The sequence below is a fragment of the Lampetra fluviatilis genome, chromosome 71, assembly GCF_964198595.1.
Source record: "Lampetra fluviatilis chromosome 71, kcLamFluv1.1, whole genome shotgun sequence".
NCBI classification, from domain to species: domain Eukaryota; kingdom Metazoa; phylum Chordata; class Hyperoartia; order Petromyzontiformes; family Petromyzontidae; genus Lampetra; species Lampetra fluviatilis.
In genome coordinates, this window is record NC_136345.1 from 1432502 (window position 1) to 1451479 (window position 18978).

Genomic DNA, 18978 nt, shown 5'->3' on the forward strand with positions numbered 1-18978 from the left:
TGATATCCCTACGAGGGAGTAGGAGCGAGGCTCTACCTGGGTTCACAACAACAACAACAACCACCACAACAACCACCACCACGATGTAAACTTTTCACCTCGGATCTCAGTGAGCGAGCGTGCGCGCAGCAGCAGCAAACTGGTAGCTCATGACGTCATGCGGCAGCATGAGGTGACATGACGTCATTTGCGGGGTTCACACAATCCCCTCCCCCAACGAGCAGCAGGGTAACTGAATATATTATGTTAATGAGAGGGGCCCATGTCAGGTGATGGTGCTTGGTAGCTGACCCCGTCCCAAATAAGCACTTTACTGGAACGGAAATCGGCAGACGTGACGTCACGCTCAAAATCCCGGTGGAGGGGGATTTGGGGGGGTATATACCTCGGTGACATGACGTCACTAGTGGGGGACACCTCCCCCTCGCGTCTCACGCAGTTAATGAGTGGTGACGTCAGAGAGCGAGATCAGGGTTAGAGTTCAAGTTTATTTAGATTCCATTTCTATGGCTCCCTCTCTTGAACAGAGACCCATTGGGTGCGTGAGCTCAACAAAAACATAGTGAACATTCTCGTTGGTTCTTTCGGTAAAGTCACGTATAAAGATAACATAATAAATTAAATAATAACATACGACGTTTCGATTGCAACACAAGCAATCATCATTAGGTATAAATGAAATAGCAACAAAAAATTTAACCAGAAAACTATAGACAGACATATAAGCAGACAGATATCACCAAGATACATAGAGAGAGAGTAACACAGGCACAGAGAGGGAGATTGTCTCGGTAGCGAGGCCTTAAATAGACAGAGCGGGGCGGAGGCAGAGAGAGTTGGAGGAGTTAGAGAAAAAATTAACATGTCAATGAATACGAAGCACGCCTGGTAAAGTACGCAAGCTTGAACATTAGGAGAGAGGGAGAAAGAACACCAGTGGCGGCTTGTCAATAGAGGGCGCTGGGGCGCCGCCCCCATCAAGATTCAAGAAATATACATATACAAAAATTATATAAAAATACATAAATAAAATATTTTTTTCATACGATGTGCCGGCTGGTAGTAAGAAAAGCATCAGCATTTAATAAAAACTGGCTTTAATCGGTCAACTATTTTCTATGTTTTTCAATGTGTTTCATGCGGGACGCCGGACAAATGGATGTCTATGTGAGACTTTAAATTTTCGGACAGCATGTGACCTGAAGCTGGTCTCTAATTGGTTTCTTAAAGATTCTCCTCAGGGCGCAAGTCGTTGCGTCCCTGGCCAATCAGAATTGGATACATGTTATTTTATCCAATCTGATTGGTTCTCGTCACCTGTCATTCAACTTTACGCTCTGGGCCACTACTGCGAGTGCGCAGGCGACACCACTTCGACACTTGCTAGGCTGATCAAATTTTTTGTGTAAACAATGGCAGCAGTTCATCCAAATTCTGTAATTTATTTACAAAAAAACCCTTTCACAAGGCTTTCGCTGGAAGAAATAAAAAAGATAAAGGATCTCGGACCGGACCAACCCGATTTACAAATCCAGCAGCAGGCCAGTGACAGAGGACGAAGCTACACACGAAGCTTCACCCGCGCTTGTTATGAGAAACGGAGGTGGCTGGCTGGATGTGATGTTAGCAATTCTTTTTTTTGTTTTCCCTGTCTTTTATTTCAAAGTGTCAGCACTGAAGTTTTGTGGACAACGACGGGGGTAAGAGACCTCAAACATCTCTCTGACAAATGCAAACGTCATGAAAGTAGCCGCAGCCATATTGATAATAGCATGAAACTAACGTTTTTGGGCAGAGTTAGCATTGCTGAACAACTAGATGAAGGCTACAGGATTGGCATTAGAAGGCACAACGAAGAGGTGACAAAAAATCGACACATACTGTCCAGGATAATAGACTGTGTGAAATTTTGTGGAGCATTTGAGTTGGCGTTACGTGGCCATGATGAGAGTGAGAGCTCAGATAACCCCGGTATATTTCGCGGGTTGGTGGATTTTGTTGCCTCTCTTGATGGAGCATTGAAAGAGCACCTTGACAGTGCTACTGTATTTAAGGGAACGTCGAAAACTATACAGAAGGAGCTACTGGACTGTATGTTGTCTGTTACAAGAGAAGAAATAATCAAAGAAGTCCAGACAAGTAGTTTTTTATCAATCCAGGCAGATGAAACAACAGATATTGCCACACAGTTCCAACTTGTGCTTGTGCTGCGCTACATCGACGACAAAAATAACGTGCAGGAAATATTTTTTGAGTTCATCCCTCTGCAGTCAGCTACAGCTGAGTCCATTGCTACTGCACTAAAAGAGCGTCTTGCTTCTATCCTTCCTAAGGATCAGAAAAGTAAGCTCATCTGCCAGGCATATGATGGGGCCAGCGTGATGAGGGGTGCCACTGCAGGTGTTCAGAGAAAAATACAAGATGTGTACCCAAATGCCCACTACATCCACTGCTACGCACATCAGCTCAACCTGATAATGCAACAGGCCACGTCTCACATATCCAAGACGAGAATATTTTTTTCTAACATTGGTGGATTTGCCAGCTTTTTTTCTAAGTCACCCAAGCGGACATGTTTTCTGGATAAAGTGGTTGCCCATAGACTGCCAAGATCCAGCAACATCAGATGGAAGTTTCATAGCCGTGCCATTAATACTGTTTTTGAGCACAGAGAGGATCTCATTCACTGTTTTGAGAGCATACAAGACTCAGGTGACTTCGACCCAAATACTGTCAGAGAAGCAGGAGCCCTGGCCATGCTACTGGAGGATGAGGATTTTAAGTTCTTTATGGAACTTTATCACCACATCATGCCACATGTAGACTTCCTCTATGCCAAGCTCCAGAAAAAGAACATTGATTCAGTCCATATCAAAGTGAGCATCCAACAGTTCCAACAAGAAATACAAAAGATCAGGTAACTTTATTCCTGTAATATGATCATTATTTGCTTTCTCTTTCATTTTTAACTCTCTTTATCCTTTGCCAAAATTATAATAAATTATCTTTGTCCTTTGCAGAAACTCTCTCCACTCCATTGGTGAGCAAAGCAGTGGTTCTCGTCCAACAAAGAGGCGCCGGGCGCTCAGTTCGGAAGACCGTGAAAGGATTGCAGCAGAGGTGAGTTTGTTATAGAAATCAGTCAAAATACCATTTTACATTATTGTTGTGCTGCAGAGATGTCCTGCCTACATATCATATTCTACAGACTCAAGAACACATTTTTAGTTTGGTATAAATCCTAACAAAAATCTTAATTTTAATATACAATAGCATCCCAAAAATAATAAATTGGCAACATAAAAATAAATGATCAAATGAAATTTGAAGCCACCAAAAACTAGTCTTGTATGGGACAAAAACTCAAATGGCTCTATTTTTCTTTTGAAAGTAATTGCAACTGTGACAATTAGTGGTCTAATTAATTATCTCTATAGGTCTGTGACACAATCCTGGGACACACTAGGGAGCGTTTCTCCTTCACAGACCACCTTGTCTGTGCCACCTTGTTGCAGGGGGACAGGTTTGACGAGTACAAGGATACCTTTCCTGAAGATGCATTGAGCAGCACCATGAAAGCGTACCCGATGCTCAGTGGAAGCAAGCTGAAGACGGAGCTCAGTCTCATCTACAGCAAGGAAGAGTTCAGAGCCTGCCGTGGTGCTGTGGACCTATTCCAGCTGTTTATGGAGAATAATCTCGAAGAAGTCTTTTCCGAAACTGTGACTCTCCTAAAAGTTATCATTACCACACCCATGACCACGGCTGAAGCTGAGAGGTGCTTCTCAACCTTGAAACGAATAAAAACTTTTCTCAGAAACACCATGACCCAGGAGAGGCTGAATGCACTGGCATTGCTGTCCATGGAAAAGAGACTTGTTACGGAGATGACTGACTTTAATCAGAGAGTAGTTGAGAAATTTGCTGGCCAGAAAGAAAGAAGAGCAAAATTTATGTTCAAGTAGGAAACATGCTTTTTGGAACTTTGGTCTGAAATGTATATAAAAGAAAAACATTTATGTTCAAGTAGGAAACATGCTTTTTGGTACTTCTTTTGGTCTGAAATGTAAATAAAGATCATCAAAATTTATATTCAAGTAGTCAAAATGGTTTTTGGTACTGCTTTATATTTATTTGCCCCCCTCAATAAAATAAAAAAAATGCGCCCCCCCAAAAATAAATATCACCAGCCGCCACTGAAGAACACACTAAATTAAATAACTTAGCAAAATATCGCAATTTTATGTAATACAACACAGAGAGTCGGTCAACACACAATTAACGCATAGCCTGGTCGATTACGTATTTCAAAGATTGCTAAGTTAGAATTTAAGTGTGAAAATTCCAAAGAAAGACGAAACATAAGACAAGAGGAACGGAGACACACAGACAGAGCAGAACATAAGAACGACAAAAAACGAGTGGAGACAGAAAAAATACACTAAATACACAGGCAGAGAGAGAAAACAAAAAACCCAGGATAAGAGAAAAAGATAAACTTGGAACTTCCCCGTAGAAGTGGTTCAATCTTGAATTTGGAGCTTTCGTGACTGCAGGAATTACTCGTTGGTTCTTTCGGTAAAGTCACGTATAAAGATAAAATAATAAATTAAATAATAACATACGACATTTCGATTGCAACACAAGCATCAGGTATACCTGGTGATTGAATTAAATAATAACATACGACGTTTCGATTGCAACACAAGCATCAGGTATACCTGGTGATGATTGCTTGTGTTGCAATCGAAACGTCGTATGTTATTATTTAATTTATTATTTTATCTTTATACGTGACTTTACCGAAAGAACCAACGGGTAATTCCTGCAGTCACGAAAGCTCCAAATTCAAGATAGTGAACATTATTGTGTGCGTGAACATTGTGTGTGTACACTGTTTGTTGGCGCAGTCGGGGGCACAGGTGGTGCATTGGCCAGTCATCTCAGTCAGTCGACGCATGACACCTGGATCTACCCCGTGCACATAGCCTGGCACAAGCGCCGTGGTGACGTCACCACCACTTAGTGGCGAATGGCGGTTGTTGTTACTGTGTGTATACACTGTGCGTGTACAGACTTTGTATACTGTGTGGGTAAACTGTGTGTACGCTGTGTACATGGTGTGTAGATCTTGTGGGTACACGGCGTGTGTACACTGTGGGTGGTCCGATTCAGTCGGGCGGCATTATCATTTCATCGGCTGCGCTATGCTGTGTGGAAGCTACCTGGTCTATCGCTCCGCATGAAGCTTCGGTTCTTCTCGGCCAGTCATGCCCTCCCTTCTGTAGGCATGTGAAACGTGGACCCCTCTAAATGGAACATCTGCGCCAGTTAGAAATATTCAGGCTGTCATGCCTACACTCAGATTGAGGGTAGCCAAGTGGCAGCACATTCTCTATTTATTGCAGAGGTTCAAGGTTCAAATCCGACATGCACGTCTGGCTACTCCAGTAACATTAAACAAAATATGCACCATCTGCTTAACAGTGGATGTAAAACATACTATTGACATTCAAAACACAGAGGTCATTGCATATTGGTGTCATGGTCAATATTTGGGCAATTCCAAACATTATCCAGAAATTACATAATGGAGATTCCACATCGATCATCACCCCCTACTGACAGACTCATGCCCACATGCAGGCTAGAGCAGGGTCACCTTATCACACAGTCATGCCACTTGGGGGTGCTCTTCGAGTGTCTGTGATGAGATATGAAACAACCGAGTTGCTGAAGCAATTAAGCAAGCACCATATCAATGCAAATATGAATATAACAGTGGAATACTTGGGAGCTCATTGGCTCTTGCTCCTGATTATTCATCTACCCAACCCACAGGTCAACAAATACTCGCCGCTCTTACTCTGCAGGTTGAACCCAGGAATTGAGTGTTCAACTTCATGTTCTTTTCATTAAAGGCCTGTGACAAAGGTGAATCTATTGGAGCTTCATTGTCTCAAGCTTAAAACATCTACCAGGTCTCCATTTGACTTTGTATTGTCTAAGAAGTCCACCCACACCTCCACTTCCACAAACTGCTGGGAGTTGCCTCGCTCTGCCTCACAGTCAGAATTCTCCTCCTGCTTCACGTTGCCTCCATCGATGTGAAGGTACGATTTTGGAGTTGAATCTTCATCTTCACATTTTACCTTCACTTCTTCGCTCTTCACCATCACTTCTTCACATTTCACCTTGATACCTTTAAAAGTGTCCAAGCTGGGATTCACTTCTGGTTTCATGAGGGATGGGCTCATTGCAGCACTTTGACTTTCACAAGCCGATTTCAGACTCCATTTCTTGGGGATCTTCTGATGCTTGTGTGTCCTCTGGTGATGTTTAAGTCTTGATGACTGTGCAAACGCCTTCTCACACAGAGTGCAACTGAAGGGTTTCTCTCTCGTGTGTGTTCTCTGGTGCTTCCTTAGAACTGATGAATATGAAAATGCCTTGTCACACACAGTGCACCTGAAGGGTTTCTCTCCCGTGTGTGTTCTCTTGTGTATTTGTAGATGTGGTAATTGTGAAAATGCCTTCCCACATAGAGTGCAACTGAAGGGTTTCTCTCCCGTGTGTGTTCTCTGGTGATTTTGTAGATGTTGTGATTGTGCAAACACCTTCCCACACAGAGTGCAACTGAAGGGTTTCTCTCCCGTGTGTGTTCTCTGGTGATTTTGTAGATGTTGTGATTGTGCAAACGCCTTCCCACACAGAGTGCAACTGAAGGGTTTCTCTCCCGTGTGTGTTCTCTGGTGATTTTGTAGATGTTGTGATTGTGCAAACACCTTCCCACACAGAGTGCAACTGAAGGGTTTTTCTCCCGTGTGTGTTCTCTGGTGATTTTGTAGATGTTGTGATTGTGCAAACACCTTCCCACACAGAGTGCAACTAAAGGGTTTCTCTCCCGTGTGTGTTTTCTGGTGTGATACAAGACCGGATGACTGTGAAAACGCCTTCCAGCACACAGTGCACGTGAAGCGTTTCTCTCCTGTGTGTGTTCTCTGGTGTCTATGAAGACCAGATGACCGTGTAAATGCCTTGTCACACACAGGGCACTTGAAGGGTTTCTCTCCTGTGTGTGTTCTCCAGTGTTTTTCAAGAGTAGATGAAATTGAAAATACCCTCCCACACACACTGCACTTGAAGGGTTTCTCTCCTGTGTGAGTTCTCTGGTGCTGTGTCAGATGTCCAACATGATCCGTGCTGTATGCACACTGGTTGCATTGTTGCATTTTTCTACCGAGCTGCGCTGAGTGCCTTTGCTCCGAACCAATTTTGCAGAGGAACTGTCAGAGGAAGCGTCAGCTGCAGACAGAAAAAAAGAATATCCAGACCATCTACGTCAGTATCGAGGCACAAAGGAATGCATATATACACAGTCACACATGACTTGCAGGTCTATACTCATTCATATATTCATGATAGAGTGAAAAGGATTCCCAAATTCATCACACGGGCACACAATGAGAGGGCAAATGGTCAGCCTGGAAGCCCTAGTATCTTCAAAATGAATGTTAACCTAAAACTCCAAGCACACAATTTCGGTTGTCTGGCTACAAAAGGAATATTTATAAAAGCAAAATTCAGCTAACACAGCAAAGGGTGTTGAAAATAATATTATTTGTATTATGCATAAATGCATGAATTAATGTTCAATCACAACTTAAAGGTGTGAAGCCAGGCTCAGATTTCCTTGAATGCTGGGATGAACAGATCTAACTTCAGCTGCATATGTTCAGTGTTAATTTCCTGTTTCCATTCTCGTAAAAAGTTCCAAAGAAAAACAAAAATAAACTATTGTTTTGATTTAAACTCCGTGTTCAATCGAGTTAATATACTTTACTGCAAATACAAACTTGACACTGTAACACACACTGGCATGGTAAAAAAGTGGTGGTGTGTTCAGAACCATGCCTGGCCACCTTCATATGCTCCGTAATAATGCTTCCCCACAATAAGTTAAGTTTTCACGAATCAATCATGTTTGTTGTTGGCGATAATCAAACTTTAATTGTGATAACACTATGTAACACAATTTTTGTTCCTGGGTACTAAGTGTTATTTTTTTTTTTGCTGATGCCTAAAAGTCTAGAAAATGGCTCATTCCCCACAAACATTGCTTTTGTGACCAGAATTATACAAGAACTAAAAAAACTAATTAACCTGTTTTCTCATTAAAAAGAGGTAAATTTCTAAATATCACTGTCCTGGTCACAAAAGCAAAGTTTGTGGGGAATAATAGCCATTTTTTGAAATTTAGAGGCAAAAGTAATTAGGAAATAACACAAACTACCCAGGAACAAAAAATGTTTTTGTTACACAGTGGAATAACTGCGCCACCGCTCCCCACATAGATAAACTCTTACATACACATATATTTCACATGAATGCCATGTAAGTGTGGATCACTTGTCAGCAGGTCATGGGAATGATCCAGGTGTCAAGCGATGACTGACTGAGATGATTAACAGATGCACCAGCTGTGCTTCCTGCTGTCTTGCTACATTTCAGGCACCCAGCGTTCCACCCATTCATGTGAGCGTTGCTACTCCAACCTCATTGTTGTTGCAGAGCAAATACCTCCAACTGCCCTGCAGCATACATCACGGGCCTTTTCTAGAGACCGATCTTGACAGCAGGTCTGATCAACTCCACATCCTCCAATCTCTTCTCTAGCCAATACCATGCCCGTTTAGCTCGTAACATCTGGGCTAACAGAAGATGCTTGAGCATTGTCTGTTTATGCGGAATTCATGACCCAACCAATGCAGCCTCGCCTGCCAAAGTCTCAGATTATATTCAGTACTGATATTTTAGGGCTCTGTAAGGTTTTAATACAATCTTGTTTGGTTCAATAGAGGGGATCATCGCCAGGCCAGCCTTAATTAAAAGCCAGAACAGACAGGCCTTAAAATAAGTTCATATTTTGCATCCACAGAGAAAGGAGTAATATCTGTGGCCAAGAAGAATTACAGCTATATTCGTTCATTTATTTCAAAATCCTCTTGTCTTGGTGAGGTTTGTGGTGGCAGCACATGCAGTAGGGCAGTCCAGACCTCCCTTTCCCTGGCGACAGACTCTAGCTCTTCCTGGGGAATTCCCAGGCGTTCCCAAAGCCAGCCAAGCGACATATTCCCACCAGAATGTCCTGGGCCAGGCCCCTGGGATGTCCCCCAGTTAGACGTGCCTGGTAGAGTTCCAGGGACAGTCTATTGGGGGGACTCCTTACAGATATTATATATTGATATCACTCATGGAACGATGCCTGGTGGCTAGGTGACCCACGAAACCCATTTGGGCTCAACCTGGAATGGCTGCGTGGCACCGTCCTGTGCGCCCACTATCCACAGGACGAAGGGTGAGAGACGGGTGCGATGCCAGTATGGCAGGGAGAGGGATGGTCTCAGACAGACTAGACCTTGGCGATGGACACTCACAGCTTTGTATGGAGCAAAAGTCCAGGCAGCTTTCACACAGTGTTACACAGTATAATGAAAGAATGCTGCTAGACAAATTTAAAGTGAGACTTTGGCTGCCAAACCAGAGCTGGTCGTGAACACATTAATCAGGCATGGAAGCTCCTCCACCACTTGTAGAACTGCCTGATTACTCATGGAGAGTTGAGCAGGTACAGTGTTGTATGACATGAAATTCCCAGGCAGGTGATTTATTTTGGTGGAACATACGCAAGGCCACCTTTCATGATGGAATTATCCAGGCACAGAACAAGATTATCTAACCCCATCTCCTTGAGTAGCCATTTCCAGATCATCAGCATATATAACATGGTTGACCAGGGAACGATCCCTTAACTATAACCAGGCATCGATGCGCGTATCATTTTAACTGTAACGAATGCAATTTATTTATATGGCTATTGTGAGCTTCTCAAACTACGTAATTAATTAAGATGCTATGTAATGTAATGCATGGGGCCAGAGTGAATTTCTGTCACAAGCCAAGTTGAACAGCAAATGGCTCCAACTCCTGGTCACGCAGATTTAGACGGGCTTGCCCAAAATCATAAAAATCGTCAATGAATGTGAGCAGAGGCAGAGACATTATAAGTATAACCCGTAAAAACAAAGTTTTTCACTATAAATCCTTTATATGCGTGGCGGCTAGAGTCCTCTCGTCCTCTGGCTTGAGGTGGCTGCCACCTATGGGTCAGATGATTGCATTGCACCATTAAGCAGTTGGTAATTAAATATATTTTGTCCTAAAAAGTGTAAAATTTTGGAAAAAAAAATTCACGAACATTAATTGTCACGCACGAGTCTGTGTGGAAAATGTCAGCTCGATTGGATCACGGGAAGTGGGTTTAAAAACGACCGAAAGATTTGCACGGTCCTCAGCAAGCAAGCAAACTTAATATAAAGGATTTAAAAAACAAAGAACCCAAAGCCCCAAGCCTCAATATGGTACGATACACCTTAATTACATAAAAAAGCAGAGACATTACTCTTAGTGTTTGATTACTGAGACCTGAGCTAAGCCGGGTAACTTAGTTACTGCTGGATAAATAAAATACTTCCGATGAAGTTTGTGAGTGAGTGGGGAGCGGTAGTGCAACGGTTAGCGTGCTGCGCGATGAACCCAGCGAGCCGATTCTATTCCCACAGAGCCAAGCCGCAATATTTGGCTGTCGTCTGATGAAGCTGGTTGGAATTAGTGTCAAAACGTTGTTTTCAGATTGTAAATGTTGTGGCTTGGCTCAACACACCGATGTGCTGTACTAGTACACTACACTATACACTACCATACACTACACTATACATTACTACACACTACACTACACACTAGTGCTGTACTTGTGACTAATTGGCCACGTTCTGTTTACGTGACAAACCCCTTACTAATTGGCTGTCGGGTGGTGGCGGGGTTAACGGCACATTGATTTATTTACGCGATCAATCCCAAACAAACCTGTATTATGGCTGTATATTTGGAGTTTGCGTGTCCCTCTCTCTCCGTGGTCGCGTGGATTCTCCACCGGATCCTGCGGTTTTCCCTGCACATTTAGAGTCAACATCACCACGCGTTTAGAGTATTTGACCGATAAACATTCCACACGTTGATAAGCCCCCCATGTGTTGTGGTCAGGTCGCTTCTGCAAACGAGCGGTGTAGCTCAAGTGGGCTATGCCTGGTGAAATAAAAAAAAACGTAGAAATATTTAAAGTAAAAACAAAGTTTAAAAGTAGTGAACCAGGTGAAGACAAATTAAACTTAAGCAGAGAATTCATGCAAATATAATCAGGCGAGGGCAGGAGACAAGTCCCCGTATGGCTAGGCCCCGCGTTGTAATGTTTCAATCTGGACATCGATTCCGTACTCGCTGCTACTCAATTGATATCCCTACGAGGGAGTAGGAGCGAGGCTCTACCTGGGTTCACAACAACAACAACCACCACGATGTAAACTTCTCACCTCGGATCTCAGTGAGCGAGCGTGCGCGCAGCCGCAGCAACCTGGTAGCTCATGACGTCATGCAGCAGCAGGTGACATGACGTCATTTGCGGGGTTCACACAATCCCCTCCCCCAACGAGCAGCAGGGTAACTGAATATATTATGTTAATGAGAGGGTCCCATGTCAGGTGATGGTGCTTGGCTGCTGACCCCGTCCCAAATAACTACTTTCCCGGAACGGAAATCGGCAGACGTGACGTCACGCTCAAAATCCCGGTGGAGTGGGATTTGGGGGATATATACCTCGGTGACATGACGTCACTAGTGGGGGACATCTCACCCTCACGTCTCACGCAGAGTTAATGAGTGGTAACGTCAGAGAGCGAGATCAGGGTTAGAGTTTAAGTTTATTTAGATTCCATTTCTATGGCTCCCTCTCTTGAACAGAGACCCATTGGGTGAACATTATTGTGTGCGTGAACATTGTGTGTGTACACTGTTTGTTGGCGCAGTCGGGGGCACAGGTGGTGCATTGGCCAGTCATCTCAGTCAGTCGACGCATGACACCTGGATCTGCCCCGTGCACATAGCCTGGCACAAGCGCCGTGGTGACGTCACCGCCACTTAATGGCGAATGGCGGTTGTTGTTACTGTGTTTACAGACTGTTTGTATACTGTGTGGGTAAACTGTGTGTACGCTGTGTACATGGTGTGTGTAGATCTTGTGGGTACACTGCGTGTGTACACTGTGTGTGGGTGGTCCGAATCAGTCGGGCGGCATTATCATTTCATCGGCTGCGCTATGCTGTGTGGAAGCTACCTGGTCTGTCGCTCCGCATGAAGCTTCGGTTCTTCTCGGCCAGTCATGCCCTCCCTTCTGTAGGCATGTGAAACGTGGACCGCTCTAAATGGAACATCTGCGCCAGTTAGAAACATTCAGGCTGTCATGCCTACACTCAGATTGAGGGAAGCCAAGTGGTAGCACATTCTCTATTTATTGCAGAGGTTCAAGGTTCAAATCCGACATGCACGTCTGGCTACTCCAGTAACATTAAACAAAATATGCACCATCTGCTTAACAGTGGATGTGTAGAGGTGTTACGGAGGGCAAACAAACACACTGGGCGTGGTTATGCCCGTACGCCGAGAGGTGCTTACATCCACGTCCGCACCGTTCAGCCTGGGGGGCTGACACGGAGCTGGGATCCCCCACGGCCCCACCCCTCAGTGGGGGAGTTGCTATATAAGGCGGTGAGCTGGAGGGCTCGGGGTTCAGTGTTCAGCCTTAACCAGTGAAGCAAGAAGACCTGCTAGATAGGCCCTGGGACTCCCCTGGATCGCTGTCCTTCTCAGGACCGACCAGGGCAAGCCAGTGGCGTGGGCCCAAGAGCCCAGAGCCGATGTTCTTGTAAGAGCCGGTCTGGGGACTCAGGGTGCCGTAATCCCAGCTTAACCAGGGCTGGGTTAGCTAGCCTCCCCTAGCCCGGTAGTGCAGGACCTAGGAGTAGGCTAGCTGTGACATAGAGTGTTGATCTCCCAGTTAGACAGGTGAAGGGGCCGATACCCCTTCAAGTGTTGTACATCTCGGCCTGTTATGTACTTTGTGCTTAATAAATAAGTGTGCCTCCAACTACGTCGTCCAAGTCTCCTGGAACTTACTACAGATGTAAAACATACTATTGTCATTCAAAACACAGAGGTCATTGCATGTTGGTGTCATGGTAAATATTTGGGCAATTCCAAACATTATCCAGAAATTACATAATGGAGATTCCACATCGATAATCACCCCCTACTGACAGACTCATGCCCACATGCAGGCTAGAGCAGGGTCACCTTATCACACAGAGTCATGCCACTTGGGGGTGCTCTTCGAGTGTCTGTGATGAGATATGAAACAACCGAGTTGCTGAAACAATTAAGCAAGCACCATATCAATGCAAATATGAATATAACAGTGGAATACGTGGGAGCTTATTGGCTCTTGCTCCTAATTATTCATCTACCCAACCCACAGGTCAACAAATACTCGCCGCTCTTACTCTGCAGGTTGAACCCAGGAATTGAGTGTTCGACTTCACGTTCTTTTCATTAAAGGCCTGTGACAAAGGTGAATCTATTAGAGCTTCATTGTCTCAAGCTTAAAACATCTACCGGGTCTCCATTTGACTTTGTATTGTCTAAGAAGTCCACCCACACCTCCACTTCCACAAACTGCTGGGAGTTGCCTCGCTCTGCCTCACAGTCAGAATTCTCCTCCTGCTTCACGTCGCCTCCATCGATGTGAAGGTACGATTTTGGAGTTGAATCTTCATCTTCACATTTTACCTTCACTTCTTCGCTCTTCACCATCACTTCTTCACATTTCACCTTGATACCTTTAAAAGTGTCCAAGCTGGGATTCACTTCTGGTTTCATGAGGGATGGGCTCATTGCAGCACCTTGACTTTCACAAGCCGATTTCAGACTCCATTTCTTGGGGATCTTCTGATGCTTGTGTGTCCTCTGGTGATGTTTAAGTCTTGATGACTGTGCAAATGCCTTCTCACACAGAGTGCAACTGAAGGGTTTCTCTCCCGTGTGTGTTCTCTGGTGCTTCCTTAGAACTGATGAATATGAAAATGCCTTGTCACACACAGTGCACCTGAAAGGTTTCTCTCCCGTGTGTGTTCTCTTGTGTATTTCTAGATGTGGTAATTGTGAAAACGCCTTCCCACATAGAGTGCAACTGAAGGGTTTCTCTCCCGTGTGTGTTCTCTGGTGATTTTGTAGATGTTGTGATTGTGCAAACACCTTCCCACACAGAGTGCAACTGAAGGGTTTCTCTCCCGTGTGTGTTCTCTGGTGATTTTGTAGATGTTGTGATTGTGCAAACGCCTTCCCACACAGAGTGCAACTGAAGGGTTTCTCTCCCGTGTGTGTTCTCTGGTGATTTTGTAGATGTTGTGATTGTGCAAACACCTTCCCACACAGAGTGCAACCAAAGGGTTTCTCTCCCGTGTGTGTTTTCTGGTGTGATACAAGACCGGATGACTGTGAAAACGCCTTCCAGCACACAGTGCACGTGAAGCGTTTCTCTCCTGTGTGTGTTCTCTGGTGTCTATGAAGACCAGATGACCGTGTAAATGCCTTGTCACACACAGGGCACTTGAAGGGTTTCTCTCCTGTCTGAGTTCTCTGGTGCTGTGTCAGATGTCCAACATGATCCGTGCTGTATGCACACTGGTTGCATTGTTGCATTTTTCTACCGAGCTGCGCTGAGTGCCTTTGCTCCAAACCAATTTTGCAGAGGAACTGTCAGAGGAAACGTCAGCTGCAGACAGAAAAAAAGAATATCCAGACCATCTACGTCAGTATCGAGGCACAAAGGAATGCATATATACACAGTCACACATGACGTGCACGTCTATACTCATTCCTATATTCATGATAGAGTGAAAAGGATTCTCAAATTCATCACACGGGCACACAATGAGAGGGCAAATGGTCAGCCTGGAAGCCCTAGTATCTTCAAAATGAATGTTAACCTAAAACTCCAAGCACACAATTTCGGTTGTCTGGCTACAAAAGGAATATTACAAAAGCAAAATTCAGCTAACACAGCAAAGGGTGTTGAAAATAATACTATTTGTATTATGCATAAATGCATGAATTAATGTTCAATCACAACTTAAAGGTGTGAAGCCAGGCTCAGATTTCCTTGAATGCTGGGATGAACAGATCTAACTTCAGCTGCATATGTTCAGTGTTAATTTCCTGTTTCCATTCTCGTTAAAAGTTCCAAAGGAAAACAAAAATAAACTATTGTTTTGATTTAACCTCCGTGTTCAATCGAGTTAATATACTTTACTGCAAATACAAACTTGACACTGTAACACACACTGGCATGGTAAAAAAGTGGTGGTGTGTTCAGAACCATGCCTGGCCACCTTCATATGCTCCGTAATAATGCTTCCCCACAATAAGTTACGTTTTCACGAATCAATCACGTTTGTTGTTGGCGATAATCAAACTTTAATTGTGATAACACTATGTAACACAATTTTTGTTCCTGGGTACTAAGTGTTATTTTTTTATTGCTTATGCCTAAAAGTCTAGAAAATGGCTCATTCCCCACAAACATTGCTTTTGTGACCAGAATTATACAAGAACTAAAATAACTAATTAACCTGTTTTCTCATTGAAAAGAGGTACATTTCTAAATATCACTGTCCTGGTCACAAAAGCAAAGTTTGTGGAGAATAATAGCCATTTTTTGTACTTTAGAAGCAAAAGTAATTAGGAAATAACACAAACTACCCAGGAACAATTTTTTTTTGTTACACAGTGGAATAACTGCGGCACCGCTCCCCACATAGATAAACTCTTACATACACATATATTTCACATGAATGCCATGTAAGTGTGGATCACTTGTCAGCAGGTCATGGGAATGATCCAGGTGTCAAGGGATGAATGACTGAGATGATTAACAGATGCACCAGCTGTGCTTCCTGCTGTCTTGCTACATTTCAGGCACCCAGCGTTCCACCCATTCATGTGAGCGTTGCTACTCCAACCTTATTGTTGTTGCAGAGCAAATACCTCCAACTGCCCTGCAGCATACGTCACGGGCTTTTCCAAAGACCGATCTTGACAGCAGGTCTGATCAACTCCACATCCTCCAATCTCTTCTCTAGACAATGCCATGCCCGTTTAGCTCGTAACATCTGGGCTAACAGAAGATGCTTGAGCATTGTCTGTTTATGCGGAACTCATGACCCAACCAATGCAGCCTCGCCTGCCAAAGTCTCAGATTATATTCAGTACTGATATTTTAGGGCTCTGTAAGGTTTTAATACAATCTTGTTTGGTTCAATAGAGGGGATCATCGCCAGGCCAGCCTTAATTAAAAGCCAGAACAGACAGGCCTTAAAATAAGTTCATATTTTGCATCCACAGAGAAAGGAGTAATATCTGTGGCCAAGAAGAATTACAGCTCTATTCGTTCATTTATTTCAAAATCCTCTTGTCTTGGTGAGGTTTGTGGTGGCAGCACATGCAGTAGGGCAGTCCAGACCTCCCTTTCCCTGGCGACAGACTCTAGCTCTTCCTGGGGAATTCCCAGGCGTTCCCAAAGCCAGCCAAGCGACATATTCCTACCGGAATGTCCTGGGCCAGGCCCCTGCGATGTCCCCCAGTGAGACGTGCCTGGTAGAGTTCCAGGGACAGTCTATTGGGGGGACTCCTTACAGATATTATATATTGATATCACTCATGGAACGATGCCTGGTGGCTAGGTGACCCACGAAACCCATTTGGGCTCAACCTGGAATGGCTGCGTGGCACCGTCCTGTGCGTCCACCATCCACAGGACGAAGGGTGAGAGGCGGGTGCGATGCCAGTATGGCAGGGAGAGGGATGGTCTCAGACAGACTAGACCTTGGCGATGGACACTCACAGCTTTGTATGGAGCAAAAGTCCAGGCAGCTTTCACACAGTGTTACATAGTATAATGAAAGAATGCTGCTAGACAAATTTAAAGTGAGACTTTGGCTGCCAAACAAGAGCTGGTCGTGAACACATTAACCAGGCATGGAAGCTCCTCCACCACTTGTAGAACTGCCTGATTCCCAGGCAGGTGATTTATTTTGGTGGAACATACGCAAGGCCACCTTTCATGATGGAATTATCCAGGCACAGAACAAGATTATCTAACCCCATCTCCCTGAGTAGCCATTTCCAGATCATCAGCATATATAACATGGTTGACCAGGGAAGGATCCCTTAACTATAACCAGGCATCGATGCGCGTATCATTTTAACTGTAACGAATGCAATTTTTTTATATGGCTATTGTGAGCTTCTCAAACTACATAATTAATTAAGATGCTATGTAATGTAATGCATGGGGCCAGAGTGAATTTCTGTCACAAGCCAAGTTGAACAGCAAATGGCTCCAACTCCTGGTCACGCAGCTTTAGACGGGCTTGCCCAAAATCATAAAAATCGTCAATGAATGTGAGCAGAGGCAGAGACATAAAAAACAAATAACAACCCAAAGCCCCAAGCCTCGATATGGTACGATACACCTTAATTACATAAAAAAGCCGAGACATTACTTAGTGTTTGATTACTGAGACCTGAGCTAAGCCGGGTAACTTAGTTACTGCTGGATAAATACTATACTTCCGATGAAGTTTGTGAGTGAGTGAGGAGCGGTAGTGGAACGGTTAGCGTGCTGCGCTATGAACCCAGCGAGCCCATTTCTATTCCCACAGAGCCAAGCCACAACATTTGGCTGTCGTCTGATGAAGCTGGTTGGAATTAGTGTCAAAACGTTGTACTCAGATTGTAAATGTTGTGGCTTGGCTCTTTAACACACCGATGTGCTGTACTAGTACACTACACTATACACTACCATACACTACACTATACATTACTACACACTACACTACACACTAGTGCTGTACTTGTGACGCATTGGCCACGTTCTGTTTACGTGACAAACCCCTTACTAATTACCTGTCGGGTGGTGGCGGGGTTAACGACACATTTATTTATTTACGCGATCAATCCCAAACAAACCTGTATTATGGCTGTATATTTGGAGTTTGCGTGTCCCTCTCTCTCCGTGGTCGCGTGGATTCTCCTCCGGATCCTGCGGTTTTCCCTGCACATTTAGAGTCAACATCACCACGCGTTTGGAGTATTTGACCTATAAACATTTCCACACGTTGATAAGCCCACTGTGTTGTGGGCAGGTGGCTTCTGAAAACGAGCGGTGTAGCTCAAGTGGGCTATGCCTGGTAAAATAAAATAGTATAAATATTTCAAGTAAAACAAAGTTCCAAAGTAGTGAGCAGGTGAAGACAAATTAAACTTAAGCAGAAAATTAATGCAAATATAATCAGGCGAGGGCAGGAGACAAGTCCCCGTATGGCTAGGCCCCGCGTTGTAATGTTTCAATCTGGACATCGATTCCATACTCACTGCTACTCAATTGATATCCCTACGAGGGAGTAGGAGCGAGGCTCTACCTGGGTTTACAACAACAACAACCACCACAACAACCACCACGATGTAAACTTCTCACCTCGGATCTCAGTGAGTGAGCGTGCGCGCAGCAGCAGCAACCTGGTAGATCGTGACGTCTTGCGGCAGCAGGAGGTGACATGACGTCACTTGAGGGGTTCACACAATCCCCTCCCCCAACGAGCAGCAGGGTAACTGAATATATTATGTTAATGAGAGGGGCCCATGTCAGGTGATGGTGCTTGGCTGCTGACCCCGTCCCAAATAAGCACTTTCCTGGAACGGAAATCGGCAGACGTGACGTCACGCTCAAAATCCCGGTGGAGGGATTTGGGGGGGTATATACCTCGGTGACATGACGTCACTAGTGGGGGACACCTCCCCCTCGCGTCTCACGCAGAGTTAATGAGTGGTGACGTCAGAGAGCGAGATCAGGGTTAGAGTTCAAGTTTATTTAGATTCCATTTCTATGGCTCCCTCTTTTGAACAGAGACCCATTGGGTGTGTGAGCTCAACAAAAACAACGTGAACATTATTGTGTGCGTGAACATTGTG

At 44.4% G+C, this 18978-nt stretch overlaps 1 protein-coding gene across 10 annotated transcripts in view; it reads right to left on the reverse strand.

Moving 5' to 3' along the window:
- The window catches only part of LOC144953006 (uncharacterized), a 56367-nt gene that overhangs the window by 25729 nt on the left and 11660 nt on the right, over positions 1-18978 (reverse strand). For 3 of the 10 annotated variants that reach the window (XR_013640731.1, XR_013640730.1, XR_013640729.1), the window contains exon 1: positions 99-229. Coding sequence is in view for 6 of the 10 variants with exons in the window: in XM_078883508.1 (XP_078739634.1) it covers positions 5952-7203; positions 13940-14649 (1962 nt within the window). In the remaining 4 variants the exon portion in view is untranslated. Of the gene's footprint in view, positions 1-98; positions 7306-10926; positions 11012-11429; positions 11684-12395; positions 16626-17976; positions 18333-18484; positions 18700-18978 lie in introns of those variants that run through there. The other 7 variants (XM_078883501.1, XM_078883504.1, XM_078883502.1 and 4 more) reach the window with 7 other exon arrangements.